The 19,294-nt window shown below is 37.8% G+C and overlaps 1 protein-coding gene across 2 annotated transcripts in view; it reads right to left on the reverse strand.

Moving 5' to 3' along the window:
- The window catches only part of LIN7A (lin-7 homolog A, crumbs cell polarity complex component), a 157,885-nt gene that overhangs the window by 46,218 nt on the left and 92,373 nt on the right, over positions 1-19,294 (reverse strand). For both annotated transcript variants that reach the window (XM_069584125.1, XM_069584126.1), the window contains exons 3-4: positions 10,740-10,811; positions 7,979-8,188 (exon numbers count right to left, since the gene is read on the reverse strand). In XM_069584125.1, coding sequence (XP_069440226.1) covers positions 7,979-8,188; positions 10,740-10,811 — 282 coding nt within the window. The remainder of the gene's footprint in view (positions 1-7,978; positions 8,189-10,739; positions 10,812-19,294) is intronic.

Genomic DNA, 19,294 nt, shown 5'->3' on the forward strand with positions numbered 1-19,294 from the left:
GGTATACAAGAGTCTCAGCAAAATACCATCTGGAAACACAGAGTCACAGAGTTAGAAGGGACCTTGGGGTCAACTGTTGTAGCCCTCTATATTGTACTCTTAATTTGAAATATTCTTGCCAGCTGGTCTTCTAATCTTTGATTAAAACTTCAAATGATGGGCACACTATGACTTATGATTCCGTCTTTCCCTATATGTCTAATGGCTCTTTCTCACAGGAAGCCCTTCCTAAAAGCTGCCTTCCCTGTGGCTTTCCCCAACTGGCCTTGGCTCTGCCACCGGGTGCCTGGCACAATGGAGGACATATGAAGGCAGCCATCACTCCCCTGAGTCTCTTCTTTGTCCAAAACAAGTCAAGTCCTTCTTCCTGTACAAGACTGCTTGACTCGGGATGAGCTTATTGTTCTTTGCAAAGATGAAATCAGGATCAGAGCACAGTGAGGTGTGAGCCAAACAGCACATTCAGAGCTGAACCAATCTCTTCTTCCTTCCATGTTTATACATATTTGTATTAATGGTCCCTATAAATCACATATTTGTTTTTTCCTTAACTTGCTTCAGATTTCTCTTGAAATCAATTGAAACCCCCTATCACTTATCTAGAGCCAGACATCCTGGAATGTGAAGTCAAGTGGGCCTTAGAAAGCATCACTATGAACAAAGCTAGTGGAGGTGATAGAATTCCAGTTGAGCTGTTTCAAATCCTGAAAGATGATGCTGTGAAAGTGCTGCACTCAATATGCCAGCAAATTTGGAAAACTCAGCAGTGGTCACAGGACTGGAAACGGTCAGTTTTCATTCCAATCCCAAAGAAAGGCAACGGCAAAGAATGCTCAAACTACCGCACAATTGCACTCATCTCACATGCTAGTAAATTAATGCTCAAAATTCTCCAAGACAGGCTTCAGCAATACGTGAACCGTGAACTTCCTGATGTTCAAGCTGGTTTTAGAAAAGGCAGAAGAACCAGAGATCAAATTGCCAACATCCTCTGGATCATGGAAAAAGCAAGAGAGTTCCAGAAAAACATCTATTTCTGCTTTATTGACTATGCCAAAGCCTTTGACTATGTGGACCACAATAAACTGTGGAAAATTCTTCAAGAGATGGGAATAACAGACCACCTGACCTGCCTCTTGAGAAACCTATATGCAGGTCAGGAAGCAACAATTAGAACTGGACATGGAACAACAGACTGGTTCCAAATAGGAACAGGAGTGCGTCAAGGCTGTATATTGTCACCCTGCTTATTTAACTTCTATGCAGAGTACATTATGAGAAATGCCAGACTGGAAGAAACACAAGCTGGAATATCAACAACCTCAGATATGCAGATGACACCACCCTTATGGCAGAAAGCGAAGAGGAACTCAAAAGCCTCTTGATGAAAGTGAAAGAGGAGAGTGAACAGTTGGCTTAAAGCTCAACATTCAGAAAACTAAGATCATGGCATCCAGTCCCATCACTTCATGGGAAATAGATGGGGAAACAGGAAACAGTGTCAAACTTTATTTTCCTGGGCTCCAAAATCACTGCAGATGGTGACTGCAGCCATGAAATTAAAAGACGCTTACTCCTTGGAAGAAAAGTTATGACCAACCTAGAGAGCATATTCAAAAGCAGAGACATTACTTTGCCGATTAAGGTCCATCTAGTCAAGGCTATGGTTTTTCCAGAGGTCATGTATGGATGTGAGAGTTAGACTGTGAAGAAGGCTGAGCGCCAAAGAATTGATGCTTTTGAACTGTGGTGTTGAAGAAGACTCTTGAGAGTCCCTTGGACTGCACGGAGATCCAACCAGTCCATTCTGAAGGAGATCAGCCCTGGGATTTCTTTGGAAGGAATGATGCTAAAGCTGAAACTCCAGTACTTTGGCCACCTCATGCAAAGAGTTGACTCACTGGAAAAGACTCTGATGCTGGGAGGGATTGGGGGCAGGAGGAGAAGGAGACGACAGAGGATGAGATGGCTGGATGTCATCACGGACTCGACGGACGTGAGTCTGAGTGAACTCCGGGAGTTGGTGATGGACAGGGAGGCCTGGCGTGCTGCGATTCATGGGGTTGCAAAGAGTCGGACATGACTGAGCGACTGAACTGAACTGAACTGAGACTGTTTTTTTCTTCAGGTTTTTTGTTTTTTCCTTCAGGTTTTAATATTTAGCCATTTCTTCCTGATTCTGCCTAATTTTGGTTTTCCCTGCTTGATTCCCTGGTGACTCAGACTGTAAAGAGTCTGCCTACAATGCAGGAGATCCGGGTTCAGTCCCTGGGTTGGGAAGAACCCCTGGAAATGGCTACCCACTCCAGTATTCTTGCCTGGAGAATTCCATGGACACAGAAGCCTATTGGGCTACAGTCCATGGGAAAGAGTTGGACACAACGGAACTGCTAACACTCTTCCCGTTTCTGAACAAAGGTAAAATGTTTGGCAAATGGGCAGGACTTCACATAGATTCTTATTAAATTTAGCTTATTGTACCATTCCATTGGCATTTAAGAAAAAATATATCCAGACCCAATCACTAAATGTATTTACTGTTCCTGCTGGCTGCAACCTTTATATAATGGCCCTTTAGTTCCTTCTTGAAATTGCTGATGAAACACTTGGGTATAAAAGAGTGAAAAGGAGATCATTAGAAAGCTATAAATTCTAACTGTGAACATTTTGACTTCCTGTTAACTTTAAGCTTTAATTGAACATTCAGTTCTAAGTTTTTATTGAGGGTTGACCTAAGAAGTAGCCCTGCGCAAAAGGCCTCTGTATTTTCTATAAAATTGTATTAGGTAATTCAATATCTCATTTGTAAAAATCCCAGGGGAAATTTCTCCTAGAGCTCACGTGCAGAAAAAAAGTCTCTACCAATGATGGTTGAGCTGGTATGAGTCTCCTTCTGTTTTGATTTCTAAGACACTAAGAGAAAAAAATATTACTTGCTCTATTGATATTACTTGCTCTATTGTTATTACTTGCTGTATCTTTTAAAAATTTTTATTTATTGATTTTTTCCCTAACATGCCATGTTAATAATTCTTCATTAACATATATTTTACTTTTTACCAGATATCATGATAAAAAAAAAAAGTAGTTGTTCAATCATGTCCAACTTTTGCAACCCGTTGGACTGTAGCTACCAGGCTCCTCTGTCTATGGAATTCTCTAGGTAAGAACAGTGGAGTGGGTAGCCAGATCAAACCCAGGTCTCCTGCACTTCAGGAGGATCCTTTACCATCTGAGCCAGCAGAGAAGCCCAGATAATCATAATATATCCTTCCTAAATGCAGGTAGAGCATAAATACAAACATACATAATTAAGACATCTTTTCAGGTGTCTTTTCAGATGTTTAAAGGTCCATGCCACAATTTCCTTACTTTTTAAGTAGGACAGTAGGAAATTTTCTCCAGAAGACTTTTACTGAAGTAGTAAGGTTTGCTTCATCTCTTCAAATCACTCTTACAAAATTTGTTCTCAGTTTAGGATGGTATGTCCTGAAAATATTCCATATTAATTTTCCCAAATGGTACTTTAAAGTGTAAACTTGATCATTTGCTAACATTTTCTCTTTTGTGGTCCTTCCATTACAGAACAATTTTTTTTTCCATTAAATACTGCTATCTGCCTGGAATTATTTATATTGAGAAGACTTGTGGATTCACTGTTAGCAGCCCAGGGTTATTGCATTGGATTAACTACTTTGGCTGACAACTGGAAACCCACTGGGTCATGAAATTTCTCACTTAGAGAAGAAAACTACCTTTTGATGAATACCTGATAAATATTAGGTGCTGTTAAAATGTATATAACTTACCTTTAGGTACTTTAAAATAGGTAGTTTATAATGCCTAGTTTGATTTTATAGATATGCAATATTTTACATTACAAATTGAGAAGCCTAAATCAGTCTAGGTGGTCAGCAAACATTATATCAGACAGGTACTCCAGAGGCTGGTTGCACTACAAAAGCTTTTGTTATACCCATCTTAAGGATGTTTTGTTTATTAGCAACAGTTTGTCAGAAATGGATTCTTACTGGCAAAATTAGTGACTTATGAATTAGCATGATAAATGGAACTTAATCAACAAAATTAAAGGTTTTAAATATAAGTAGAATACTAAAGATTCTGTAGATATTTCCCACCTTTGCATGACCAGGTTGCAAAAATCTTAAGGAGGCTCACAGCTTGCACCAAAGGATTAGTGGCGAAAGTGTGATCACTAAAGCTTCTTATTTCCAACTGCCAGTTTAATAGAATTTCTGGTTGTCTGATGCTGACTATAACAAAAATCTTGGCTCTGGAATGTTGTTTCATCTGCCTCAAATAAACCCTTTTTTCAAGGTTTCAGGGTTTGGAACATCTGAATGGACCAAGAACTAGGATGTTATCAAACTTAACAGAAGAGGTTGTATGAGTCTATTAATGCCTTTTTGCTAATAAATGTTTGCTAAAATATGCTTTTCTGGACAGCAGACTTTGCTTTAAAACTTACATAACTGGCATTAGCAATATCATAGGGGGACTGCTAACTCTCTTCAAGTTTCTTCACTAACCACACTTACATACTTTAATTTGTGTGTGACCAAATTATCACAGGATAGTTCTCAACAGACATTTTGCCTCATTTTAATTTTCATTTGACCTCTTAAAATTAGTCCCTACTCGCCTTATTCAGATTAGGAAATTCAGTTTAGGGGTTATTAATCCATTAACTAAATCCTTTTCTACTGACTGGAAAAGGTCAATCTTCATCCCAGTTCCCAAGAAGGGTAGTACTTGAATGTTCTAACCATCGGACAATTGCACTCACCTCCCATGCTAGTAAGGTCATGCTTAAAATCTTATGTGCTAGGCTTCAGCATTACATGAACCAAGAACTTCCAGATGCCCAAGCCGCATTTCGAAAAGGCAGAAGAACCAGAGATCAAATTGCCAACATTTGTTGGATCATAGAAAAACCAAGGGAATTCCAGAAAAAACATCTACTTCTGTTTCATCGACTATGCTGAAGCCTTTGACTGTGGATCATAACAAACTGCGGAAAGCTCTTAAAGAGATGGGAACTCTTACCTGTCTCCTGAGAAACCTGTACGTGAGTTAAGAAGCAAGTTAGAACTCTGTATGGAACAACTGATTGGCTCAGGACTGAGAAAGGAGTATGACAGGCCTGCCTGCTGTCACACTGTTTATTTAACCTATACACTGAGCTTCCCTGGTGGCTCAGATGGTAAAGAATCTGTCTGCAATATGGGATACCTGGGTTCAATCCCTGGGTTGGGAATATCCCCTGGAGAAGGGAATGGCAATCCACTCCACTATTCTTGACTGGAGAATTCCATGATCATAGGAGCCTGGCGGGCTACAGCCCATGGGGTTGTACAGAGTTGGACGCAACTGAGCGACTAACACACACTTAGCACGTCATGAGAAATGCTAGGCTGGATGAGTCACAAGCTGGAACCAAGATAGGCAGGAGAAACATCAACAACCTTAGATATGCAGATCATAGCACTCTAAAGGCATAAAGCGAAGAGGAACTAAAGAGCCTCTTGGTGAGGGTGAAGGAGGAGAGTGAAAGAGCTGGCTTAAAACTAAATATTAAAAAAACTTAAGATCATGGCATCTGGCCCCATTACTTCATGGCAAATAGAAGGGGAGACGGTAGAAGTAGTGACAGATTTCCTATCTGGGGGCTCTAAAATCACTGTGGATGCTGACTGCAGCCATGAAATTAGAAGATGACTGCTGCTCAGCAGGAAAGCTACGACAAACTCAGACAGTGTGCTCTGTATAGTCAAGGCTATGGTCTTCCCGGTAGTAATGTAAGGTTGTGAGAGCTGGACTGTAAAGAAGGCCCAGTGCCACAGAATTGATGATTTCAAACTAGGAAGACTCGTGAGGGTTCCTTGGACAGCAAGGATATCAAACCAGTCAATCTTAAGGGAAATCAACCCTGAATATTCATTGGAAGGACTGATGCAGAAGCTGAAGCTCCAGTATTTTGGTTACCTGATGCAAACAGCCAACTCACTGGAAAAGTCCCTGATGCTGGGAAAGATTGAAAGCAGAAGGAGAAGAGGATGTCAGAGAATGAGATGGCTGGATGGCATCACCAACGCAATGGACACGAACCTGGGCGAACTCTGGGAGATAGTGAGGGCCAGGGAGGCCTGGCATGGTGCAGTCCATGGGGTCACAAAGAGTTGGACATGACTGGGTGACTGAACAACAACAATCTATTAAATCCATGGATATTGAGTGGTAGAGTCTGACGTGTCTGATTCCATTGCGCCTGCAGTCTGCCAGATAAATTCCCAGATCACTGCAAGGAATGGCGGAGTGATTATTAAATGCCAACAGCTCTGTTCCCTACAAACGTATGGGTTAAATGAAGGTTCTTTTGCCCTTTTTGACAGATAGCTTAAATAAAGTCAACTAAATATTGATTTAATATAAGTTTTCTGTAGCTTTATGTAAATACATTTACTATGAATATATTTTTAGTTCTTTTAAAAATATATATACTCTTCCTTTGATCTACCCAATACATTCAGAGAAATAATAAATTCACACAGTGAGGCACAGATTACTTTGTGACATAATTGCATGACCTAGCTTTAGAGTTCTCCCCTAGAAAACTTGACTATGTAATTATCAGTTGAAACATGCTTTGAAAAAGTCCTAGTTATCTAAAGGTCAATAAAAAGCTCATCTTACAGCATTGTTGCATAGAAAAAAGTAAATGAAATGGTAATTTTAGAATTGGAATGCTGAAGGGATATAAAATATTCATGGACTGGTGATTTTGATGTACATGAGAGATCAGCAGAGTTGAATAATTTGGGGTTCTATAAAACTACTAGTCAGGCCCCAAAAAATGCAAGATACACAGAAGAATTTATTCCATGGCTATAAACAACATATCACATTTCAAATGCATTTATTTTGGATATTATGTCCTTAGCAGAAATCACTATGACCACAAAGAACACAAATCTAATTTATTTTTTTAAACCTTAAGTTCATAGAAGACAGATCCCAGATGAAAAGAAAAGCAAGCTTTGATATTTTCTATTCATACTTCTGAAATTTTTGCTTTTGGGTTATTATTTTCAATTTAAGTAGAAGGGAAGAATTATGCATTTCACATGAAGCCATTTCGTTAACAACTCATTATTACATGTGGAGGTAATGGCACCCAAAGAATATGAGGCTGTGAAAAAAGGTATGTTCATACTTTTAACTTCATGTGAAAACTAAGATAAATATAATGAACAGACACTTGCACTTTTTTTTTTTTTCCGGAAAGGGGCTAATATATTTTTATTTTACCGTAGCTGTTTACTTGGCTTAAAGAATTACCTGTTCATTAGCCTTTTCCATGTGTGTTAGTATTATACATATTAAAGCCATCCTTCCTCTATAATTAAAATGAAAAATAAATAGGGTAAAAGTTCTAGCTTTATTTTTTAAATGTATATTTGCTTACAGTAACTTTGAATAACTCAATGGACATGAATTTGAGCAAACTCCAAGATTAAAAATGAATTTGAGCAAATTCATTCATATCTCTGATGAAGGACAGGGGAGTCTGGTGTGCTGCAGTCCATGGGGTTGCAAAGAGTCCGACACTACTCATCGACTGAACAACAACAAACTTTGAATAAAAGTGACTTGAAATTATGTTCTTTTAAGTATTAATTCAATTAGAGTATTATGTGGGGAAAATTCTACTAGCTGGAATAATATCTTGGGATGATTTTCCCAGGAGGTCCTCTTTATCCCTGAACAAGACAAAATGAGAAATCAAAGCTATAAAATTATCTCTTTTGTAGGTCTGATATCCATCAATGCTTAGGAAGTTGTTTGGACACAAAATAAAGATTTGCTCTAGGATTTTCAATACTGATTCAATAACAGTGGTGGGGGGAGGGGAGGATGTACTCAGAGTGAAAAACCTCTGATTATGTTATGAACATACCACTCCATTCACTGATAGCAGCTGGTCTCCTCTCTTGAGGCCTCCGTGTCTTTCAGCCACCCCTCCAGGAATGATGCGAGAGATATAAATGGGAGAATTTTGCTCCTTTCCTCCCATCACGTTAAAACCAAGGCCTTCATCTGTCTTTGGCAGTTCGACTACCCGAGGGTGGGAATGGCCTTCACTAGCTGCAAAAGCTGCAACTGTAGCCTGAAAGAAAAGATGATCATTTGGTGATAAAACGAGGGAAATAAGGCTATTCACACGATTTGCAGTGCGTAGACCAGGCAACTCCTCCTATTTTATAGCATTCTCCTGTGAAAGAAAGAATACAAAAGGGAGGGGGCTTTCTTCATTTAGATGTCCTTTTTAATTCCTTTCTTTGGCAAAGCTCAGCCCAACTATTTCCACCTTTCTACATCTTACCCATTATGGCAAAGTTTTCCCTTTTTCATAAAGATCTTTCCCAGAGACCTTGGTTAGATGCGATTCCTCCTATCCTTGGATTCCAAATAGCTTTGGTGCATTTAATACCTACACAGAGTCCATAAACTATAATTATTGTCTATATTATGTACATGTTGACCACCAGCACCTTAAGGGCTGAGACTGCGGCTTCCACTTTTTTGCATTACACAGTCTAACTTGGTGCTTGTGCATGCATGAAGTAGCTTCAATCGTGTCTGACTCTGTGACCCTATGGTCACACATGGGGTTCTCTAGGCAAGAATACCGGAGTGGATTACCATGCCCTCCTCCAGAGGATCTTTCTGATCCAGGGATAGAACCTGCATCTCTTACATTTCCTGAATTGGTGGCTGGTTCCTTTACCACTAGCGACACCTGATAAATGTTCATAAATATTTACTCAATACACCAAGGAGCACTTGTATATATATTATATATATATATACAATATATATATATACACATACATATATATTTGCATATATATGTATGTGTATACATATACATGTATCCTGGTGAATACATCTAGAATTTTGCTATTGCGAAACCACTGGCTTAGCAAATTTAGCACTTTTTTCCTAAATTGAAAATGCCTAAAAGAAAAAAAAGGTAAAATAAAGTAATAGAGTCAAACAGATTATAATTATGTCACATCAGTATTCCATATTATTATGAGAGGTCCTCTTATCTGGCACAGATTTTCCCCCCTATATTTAAAATTAATATTTCAACTACTCTAGCAATGTAGGTAAAATGAGAAGTCCATGGTTTTATACCTAGATGTACAAAATACAATTTAATATGGACATAAGTTTATTTTAAAACTCATATATATTAGTTTTAAAAAATAAGTTAAAGAAACAACTTACCATTAGTTTTCACCCCCTCCCTTCCATGGAAATAAAGTAAGAATATTGCCTGCTTCTTATTTTCCACCTCCAGTAACCTGCCTTAACCACAGCTGGTTAGATGTCTATTATAAAGCGATTTACTCAACACTATGAAAATACTGATTCCCAACAACTGTACGTTCTTTTTCACACACAGCGTTAACACATCAACTTAGCATTATGCTACTGTCTGCATTTAGTGAAAGATAGTGAATGAAATGGAAATAATGGCTTGTTTTTAGCTACATGCATTTGCTCATGCAAACCCTGTTGTCATGCATAGGTTTTAATGGCTGACATGGATGCAATGCAGACAGCCCAGAAACAACCAGAAAATATTGTGCTATTGCAACATTATGCTGCTATCCTGCTGTTCTACATGAATAAGAAATGAGAATGGTAAAGTACTGCATAATTCACATTCCCCTTAATTAAACCATGTAGGGATCATTTTTCTGTGTGTGTTTCACTTCAGTACAAGCAAAGCATGATGTAATGATAATAATACCCTTTTTGTGTCTGGGTTAAAAAAAATTAAAAAACAAAAATGAAAAAAATAGTCACAAGTCTACAGTGTTCAGTTACAGAATGAAAACTTAAAAGTCAGGAAAGAAAGTAAGAGGTGATGTAACACAAAAGAATTAAATGGAAAATTCTAATTATTTCCAACTGTTATTTCTTATATATTATTAGAAAGAGAAAAGCTTTTAAAAAGCAAATGTATATCTACTATAACACTTCTGCACTTATAAAATAAGAACTGCACTAGTGATTTTAGGTTAAAACTGTCATTTCCTATGGTCTATTTTCCATATAATCTCACGATCCGACTGTTGTAACATTTTCATTCGTAGGGTCTCTGCAATCTCTGGATTGGAGTCTTTCAAGAGCAAATGTAGTCTCTACCACAACAGCCGACAAGCCTTCCCTTTAGGTCAATATCATATGCTTTCAGCTGCTCTGCTGAGTAGTACATGGAAAAATCCTGCATCAGTGGGTATCAGGTGAGTTCTTGCCATGTCTAGCTTGAGTCAAACCTTTAGACTTGTGCAAATAAATTTCCATGCATTGAATAGTGAACAGGTTCTTTTGGATCAGAAGAATGTGTCAGAAAACCAAGAAGTATTTCATACGATGAACCAGTAGATTTGCTTGTGCCAAATGAACATTTAGCGACTTTAATGAAATCATTCTCCTTTCTTAAGCTACAGAAGCAGCAGAAACGTTCAATTTTTCCATTAGGATTTTTACCTGGGAAGTAGTACTGGTTCTAGACTCTGGGCTGCCACTGATGTCTAAATTCTCTTACAGTGTACACACGAGAATACCTGAAACACACACGCGCACAATCAATTACTAGATCACTGGGGTTAAGTATATTTTTAAAGTTACTCAAGTCTTACCTTTGCTGTGGCCCTGGCACGGAATTCAGGACAGCCATTAACAGTTATCGTTTCATGCATATATTGATACACCTAAAATGTTCACATAAAAAAAGAATGTGTAAGAACATTAAGAATATCAATTCTTTCATTGCAGATAGGACAATATATTTTCATTGTTAAGACAGAAATTCCCTATCTCAAAGTGAAACAGGTCTGGATCAATTATCCTGATGATTTGATCCAAAAATCCCTCCTAGTTTTTTGGATGGGTTGGAGGAGGTTGCTGTAGAAAAGATAAGGCAATCGTTTTTACTCAGAAGTTTTAAATTTGGCATTCCTTGTTTATCAAGTAATAAAACTTAAATATCTGGTTTTATAAAAAACCCTTTAGTAAAAATTTTTACCATTATTTACAGTTCTAGCTCTCAAATATGTAATAAAAATGATGTATATAGTTCTTTCCTGAATCTAGGTGATACTTTAAAAATAGTTTTTAAAATTAATATTCCACAACACTGAGATTACAATATCTTTTCCTTGAACACTGGAAGGTATGCATGTTGGAATGTGTTACTGATACACAGTCATAATTTGTAAGTACAGAGATTCAGGAGCAAAGACAAGTAAAATAAGAGATTCTCAGAACTGGTATACAGAACAACATATCCACTACCGGTTCATGTTAACACTTAGGTGAAACAGAAAGAATGGAGGGTAAAATCTGAGTCTAGAATGATGTTAACAGTAAGCATACAGGTTTTGCTGACTAGTGGATCTGTGTTTGAGCCTTTTAATATAATTTGGGAACTATGAGGTCTTGGTTGAACCACTTTACCCCTTTGATTCTTTTTGTCCATCTGAAAAATAAGTAAATAATTATTTTGTATGGTTCCTTTTACTGAAATAACACTCTGAGAACGCCAACCCCAACAGGTACTTCTTAGACAGAACATATTATTACTAAGTATGATTCTAGACACAGCTACAGAGACTGTTGAAACGTAACAGAAATATTGTTTTTCCTCTAAACTACCAGGGATGGGGTTAGGAAATCAGTTGCTAAAATATATTGCTTAATTTTAAATAAACTGAAGTGTAGAAGATGACTTTCAAAGTACAGTTTGAAGAAGATGTTTTGAAAAATAACATGATTAACTATTCTTGATTATATGCTCATTTTGAAGATTTAAATAATAAATCTTCCCATGGTGAGAACTGTTCATGCATGCCACATCAAGCCTCTCATTTAAGTTGCTAAAGTAACAGTCCTGTCTTTTTCATACTCCCAGCTTAGGTCTGTTTCTGGATTCAGTGTCCTCAAAGTGGCACCTCCCTCTTCCCACGGTGGTTCAGACAGTAAAGAAGCTGCCTGCAAAGCAGGAGACCAGAGTTTGATCCCTGGGTCAGGAAGATCCCCTGGAGAAGGAAATGGCAACCCACTCCAGTATTATTGCCTGGCAAATCCCATGGACAGAGAAGCCTGGCAGGCTACAGTCCATGGAGTTGCAAAGAGTTGGATACAACTGAGCGACTAAGTACAGCACAGCAAAGCACAAAGGTAAAAGTCCATTTGGTATTATACTGGAGTGTATTTCAGGAGTGACCCACCATAAGCTATACCAATGAAAGATGAAATAGGAAAATTTAAATTGAATATTTCTTTTCTTTTCTATTAATCTTACTTTATATGCTTAAGTTAAAAGTTATTAAGGTCAACTCAAAAGTTGATTAATTCAACAACTATTCATTGAGTGTCTGGGACTAATTTCCCAACATTTTTTACTGGCTCCTTTCTCAAATAGATTTGGTTGAATTCCCCACTAATGCTGATTCATCTTCCCCAGGTATCATATTTAAGGAGAAGAAAGACAAAGCAGTCTGGACTAGAAGGGCAGGAGGACTACTCAGAATCTACCTTTTATCTTGCACTTCCACTAAACAACCATGGTATCCAATTTCTGTAGGAAATCTAAACAGGGAGGAGCACAGTTCTCTGAAGAGCATTTTGTGGAACTGGGACCTGTTAATGCAAATTCTTCAGATTATCAAAATAGCTGCTATACGTGTTTCCATGCTACTTCCTAGACAGTATATCATTTTGTTTTGTAGAAATAGCCCTTCCACAAATGCCGCTTATTTGCTCTTACAGCCTATTTAAGAGGAAGATTTTCTCTAGCCTGTTTCACTTGTTAAAACCCCTTTGCTCCATCCTGACTTACTATCTGTTGCTCAAAGCACTGCATTAATGTCAACTGGGTCTTTTCATCAACAAAGCACTATGGCCTTTAGTTATCATTACCAACCAGACCATGCTGCTTCGGTGCTCCTGGCTGCCTGCTGCCCTTACAGTAAAGGTTGCAAAGTTAAATGCTCATAGAAGTCCAGCTAGCAGAACAATGCAGAGCCCAGTCTGCTCTCTTTAGTCTTGTTTTCCTACTTCCTTTCTTCCTCTCTGAGCAGTAACCAAACGTTAAACTTATCACCCCCTCTGAGTTGTTCAGGCCTTTGCGCATGCTGTGTGTTCTGTCTGGAATGCCCTTCCATCAGGAAGACTCTCATTTATCTTACTTTAATACAATCAACAGATTCAATGCAACTCTTATCAAAATTCCAAAGACATTTTTCATAAAAATAGAACACAATCCTAAAATTTATATGGAACCACAAAAGACCTTGAATAGACAAAGCAATCTTGAAAAAGGAGAACAAAGCTGGAGGCATCATCCACCTTGGTTTCCAACTATATTACAAAGCTGTAGTGACCAAAACTGTATGGTGTTGACATAAAAACAGACATAGATCAATGAGACAGAATGGAGAGCCCAGAAATAAACCTGTATGTGTATGGTCAATTAATTTATGATAATGGAAATAAGAATACACAATAGAGAAAGGACAGTCTTACAAATAAATCCTGTTGAGAAAACTGGATAGCCACATGCAAAAGAATGAAACTTAAACAATTATCTTAGACCGTACACACAAATTTATTGAAAATGGATTAAACACTTGAATGTTAGACCTAAAACCATAAAACTCAAAGAAGAAAACATAGGTGGTAAGCTTCTTATTAGTGATCTCAGAGATAATTTTTGGATCTGACTCTAAAAGCAAAGGTAACAAAAGCAAGCATAAACAAATGAGACTACATCAAATTAAAAAGCTTCTGCACAGCAAGGAAAGCCATCAACAAAATGCAAAAGCAACTTACCGAATGGGAGAAAATATTTGCAAATCACGTATCTGATAAGAGGATAATATTCAAAATATACGAATTCATACAACTCAACAGCAAAAACAAAACAATCTAATTTAAAAATGGGCAGGGTATCTGAATGGACATTTTTCCAGAGAAGACGTACAGACGGCCAATAGGCACATGAAAAGAAGCTCAACATCACTAACACATCACTGATCATCAGAGGATGCAAATCAAAACCATAATGAGATATCATCTCACGCCTGTTAGAATGGCTATTACCAAAAAGAGAAGAAATAGCAAGAGTTGGAGAGGATGTGGGGAAAAGAAAACCCCCATGCTTTGTTGATGCAATTGTAAATTACTGTCAAGTGAAAGTGAAGTCGTTCAAGTCATGTTCCACTCTTTGCAACCCCATGGACTGTGGCCCACCAGGCTCCTCCATCCATGGGATTTTCCAGGCAAGAGTACTGGAGTGGGTTGCCATTGCCTTCTCCAGAGGATCTTCCTGACCCAGGGATTGAACCTGGGTCTCTTGCACTGCAGGCAGATGCTTTACCATCTGAGCTACTAGGGAAGTCCTATTAGTGTAACCACTATGGAAAATATTGTGGAATTTCCTCAAAAAATTAAAAATAGAACTATATTATGATCCAGTAATTGCACTTCTGGGTATTTAGCCAAAGAAAATGAAAACACTGACTCAAAAAGATATATGCACACACATATCTATATATGCACATATATGCAATATGTTCATTGCACCATTAGTTAGGAGAGCCAAGGCCTGGCATGCTGTGATTCATGGGGTCGCAGAGTCGGACACGACTGAACTGAACAGAACTGAACTGAAGGTATAGAAACAAACTAAGTAGACATCAATGGATAAACAGGCAACAGAATACTAGTCAGCCAAAGAATAAAATCTTGCAGTTTGTAATAAAGTATATGGATCCTGAAGGTGTTATGCTAACTAAAATAAGTCAGACAGAGAAAGATAAATACCATATGATCTCACTTATATGTGGCATGTAAAAAAAAACAAACAACAAAACAAGCAAACAAATAGAACCAAGCTCATACATACAGAAAACAGATTGGTAGTTGCCAGAGAGGGGGGTTGGGGTGGGCAAAAAGGTACAAACTTCAGTTATAAAATCAGTCATGGGAATACAGTGGACAGCAAGGTCACTGCAGTTAACAGTACTGTGTATATACACGTGCTTAGTCATGTCTGACTCATTGTGACACCATGGAGCTATGTATTGTACATTTGAAAGTTGCTAAGAGAGTAGATCATAAAAGTCTTCCTCACAAGGAAAAAAAGAAAAAAAATTGTAACTATTCACAGTTATGGATGCTAACTAGACTTACTGTGGTGATTATTTCACAGTGTAGACAAATATTGAATTGCTATGTTGTACATTTGAAACTAATACATGTCAATTATATTTCAACAAAAAACAAAAGGAGGAAATTTGAAGCACAAAAGCAAAAAATAATTTTCTAAGAGTCTGAGATAAATACAAATTAAGAATAATTATCCTTAATAGCCCAGTTTGAATTGTGAATTTAAAAACGGGCTATACAAGAAGTAGTATGTATAGATAACTGCACAAGCTCTGGAGGAAACAAACCCTAAGCCTTGATCAGTTACTTGATTTCTCTGGGCTCAATTTTTAGTTTGAAAAATGTGCTTAAAGCAGCAACTAACTTGTAGTTCTTCTGTTGTGAAGATTCAAAGAGATAAGAGCTGTCCATGGGATATAGTAAATGCATAAAAAATTAATTACTATTATTACTATTTAATGTTTCCCAATGTATTTGACCCTGGGAACTTTGAGGAAGAATCTTCTAGGACTAGGAGGCTTTGAACACTTTTAGGAAGAATTGATCAAGACTGGTTCTCGACTAGGGACAATTTTGCCCCCACCTCCAGGAGACACTGAGCAAAGTCTGGAGACATCTTGGGTTGTTACAAATGGGGAGAGTGATGGTGTTGTTGGCCTCTAGTATGTACAGGCCTGGGATGCTGCTAAACAGCCTACAATGGTCAGGGTAGCCTGCCCCCACTCCAATAATGAATTACCTACCAAAATGTCAATGAAGCTGAGATTAGAAAACCCTGAACTAATAAACAGAGGTACCTATTTTCTTTTGATATGTAATAATTAGTGAGCTGGAAAATATAACTTGTATAACACTGAGTAAAGGGTCTTATAAATGTCCAATAAATAAGTTTTGGAGTCAAATATCAAGTGTAAGCATTTTATATCTATGAGTTCATTTCATTCTCACAACTTGTGGTTCAGGCATTCTGCACACAAGAAAACAGCCGTGGAGATGGCAACATGCCCACAATCACACAGCTAGTCAGTGGTCAGTTTGGTACAGAAATTCATATCTAACTGCCTCCCAAATATTTCCTCTTTTAACCACATCAGGTCTTCTTATATTGAGACAACATCAGACCACTACTATTTTGACAGCATGTGTTGAAACAGATGTGCAGATGTCACAAGTTCTTATATTCAGAATAGAAGTTTCTGAATTTTTCATGCTTATACCACTAAACAAGTGGTAGCCGTAAATTTACAATACAGTTCTGAAAACAACAAATATATCACTCCAAATGAAAGTGAAACAGCAATGGTGAATGGAATTGTTTCCTTAATTTCTTTTTCTACTTTCTCATTATTCGTGTATAGGAATGCAAGGGATTTCTGTGTGTTGATTTTATATCCTGCAACTTTACTATATTCATTGATTAGCTCTAGTAATTTTCTGGTGGAGTCTTTAGGGTTTTCCATGTAGAGGATCATGTCATCTGCAAACAGTGAGAGTTTTACTTCTTCTTTTCCAATTTGGATTCCTTTTATTTCTTTTTCTGCTCTGATTGCTGTGGCCAAAACTTCCAGAACTATGTTGAATAGTAGCGGTGAAAGTGGACACCCTTGTCTTGTTCCTGACTTTAGGGGAAATGCTTTCAATTTTTCACCATTGAGGATAATGTTTGCTGTGGGTTTGTCATAGATAGCTTTTATTATGTTGAGGTATGTTCCTTCTATTCCTGCTTTCTGGAGAGTTTTTATCATAAATGGATGTTGAATTTTGTCAAAGGCCTTCTCTGCATCTATTGAGATAATCATATGGTTTTTATTTTTCAATTTGTTAATGTGGTGAATTACATTGATTGATTTGCGGATATTGAAGAATCCTTGCATCCCTGGGATAAAGCCCACTTGGTCATGGTGTATGATCTTTTTAATGTGTTGTTGGATTCTGATTGCTAGAATTTTGTTGAGGATTTTTGCATCTATGTTCATCAGAGATATTGGCCTGTAGTTTTCTTTTTTTGTGACATCTTTGTCAGGTTTTGGTATTAGGGTGATGGTGGCCTCATAGAATGAGTCAGGCTCTACTACAAAGCCACAGTCATCAAGACAGTATGGTACTGGCACAAAGACAGACATATAGATCAATGGAACAAAATAGAAAGCCCAGAGATAAATCCACACACATATGGACATCTTATCTTTGACAAAGGAGGCAAGAATATACAATGGAGTAAAGACAATCTCTTTAACAAGTGGTGCTGGGAAAACTGGTCAACCACTTGTAAAAGAATGAAACTAGATCACTTTCTTATACCGCACACAAAAATAAACTCAAAATGGATTAAAGATCTAAATGTAAGATCAGAAACTATAAAACTCCTAGAGGAGAACATAGGCAAAACACTCTCAGACATAAATCACAGCAGGATCCTCTATGATCCACCTCCCAGAATGCTGGAAATAAAAGCAAAAATAAACAAATGGGATCTAATTAAAATTAAAAGCTTCTGCACAACAAAGGAAAATATAAGCAAGGTGAAAAGACAGCCTTCTGAATGGGAGAAAATAATAGCAAATGAAGCAACTGACAAACAACTAATCTCAAAAATATACAAGCAATTTATGCAGCTCAACTCCAGAAAAATAAACGACCCAATCAAAAAATGGGCCAAAGAACTAAATAGACATTTCTCCAAAGAAGACATACGGATGGCTAACAAACACATGAAAAGATGCTCAACATCACTCATTATTAGAGAAATGCAAATCAAAACCACAATGAGGTACCACTTCACACCAGTCAGAATGGCTGCGATCCAAAAATCTGCAAGCAATAAATGCTGGAGAGGGTGTGGAGAAAAGGGAACCCTCCTACACTGTTGGTGGGAATGCAAACTAGTACAGCCACTATGGAGAACAGTGTGGAGATTCCTTAAAAAATTGCAAATAGAACTACCTTATGACCCAGCAATCCCACTGCTGGGCATACACACCGAGGAAACCAGAATTGAAAGAGACACATGTACCCCAATGTTCATCGCAGCACTGTTTATAATAGCCAGGACATGGAAACAACCTAGATGTCCATCAGCAGATGAATGGATAAGAAAGCTGTGGTACATATACACAATGGAGTATTACTCAGCCGTTAAAAAGAATTCATTTGAATCAGTTCTGATGAGATGGATGAAACTGGAGCCGATTATACAGAGTGAAGTAAGCCAGAAAGAAAAACACCAATACAGTATACTAACACATATATATGGAATTTAGGAAGATGGCAATGACGACCCTGTATGCAAGACAGGGAAGGAGACACAGATCTGTACAACGGACTTTTGGACTCAGAGGGAGAGGGAGAGGGTGGGATGATTTGGGAGAATGACATTCTAACATGTATACTATCATGTGAATTGAATCGCCAGTCTATGTCTGACGCAGGATGCAGCATGCTTGGGGCTGGTGCATGGGGATGACCCAGAAAGATGTTATGGGGAGGGAGGTGGGAGAGGGGTTCATGTTTGGGAATGCATGTAAGAATTAAAGATTTTAAAATTTAAAAAATAAAAAACTAAAAGAAATTTTAAAAAAAAGTGAAACAGCATTTTAATCCTCTTTTCTGGTTATAACATACTAAGTAAAATCGAGTATTACTGTCAGCTTTCATCCTGTAAAATACAATAGAGTCTGACTACTTGGCTTTCAAAAGTGAGCTATAAAGGTCATGTTCTAAGTCAAAGCCTGGAGACATTAATCATCTTTTCATTAGCTGTGTCATCTTATGAATGTTTCTTAGCCTTTTATTTCCTAAGGGGCAAAACCTATCCCTGCCTATCTTACTTTTCAGGGACAATTGTAAAAGTATAAATTTTTGAAGAAAGTTGTTATGGAAAGCTAAAGTAGTTTCCAGATACTCTGAGAAAGTTTCTGAAGGGAAAACAGAAAACTGTTGTATGGGCTTCTTCAAGGGACACTGGATGGGGCTTATGGTCCTCTGAATCTTTTGGGCCCCCAAACGTTTGGCAAACTTCACCTAC

This window comes from Ovis canadensis, chromosome 3 (assembly GCF_042477335.2).
Source record: "Ovis canadensis isolate MfBH-ARS-UI-01 breed Bighorn chromosome 3, ARS-UI_OviCan_v2, whole genome shotgun sequence".
In the NCBI taxonomy this organism is placed as follows: Eukaryota; Metazoa; Chordata; class Mammalia; order Artiodactyla; family Bovidae; genus Ovis; species Ovis canadensis.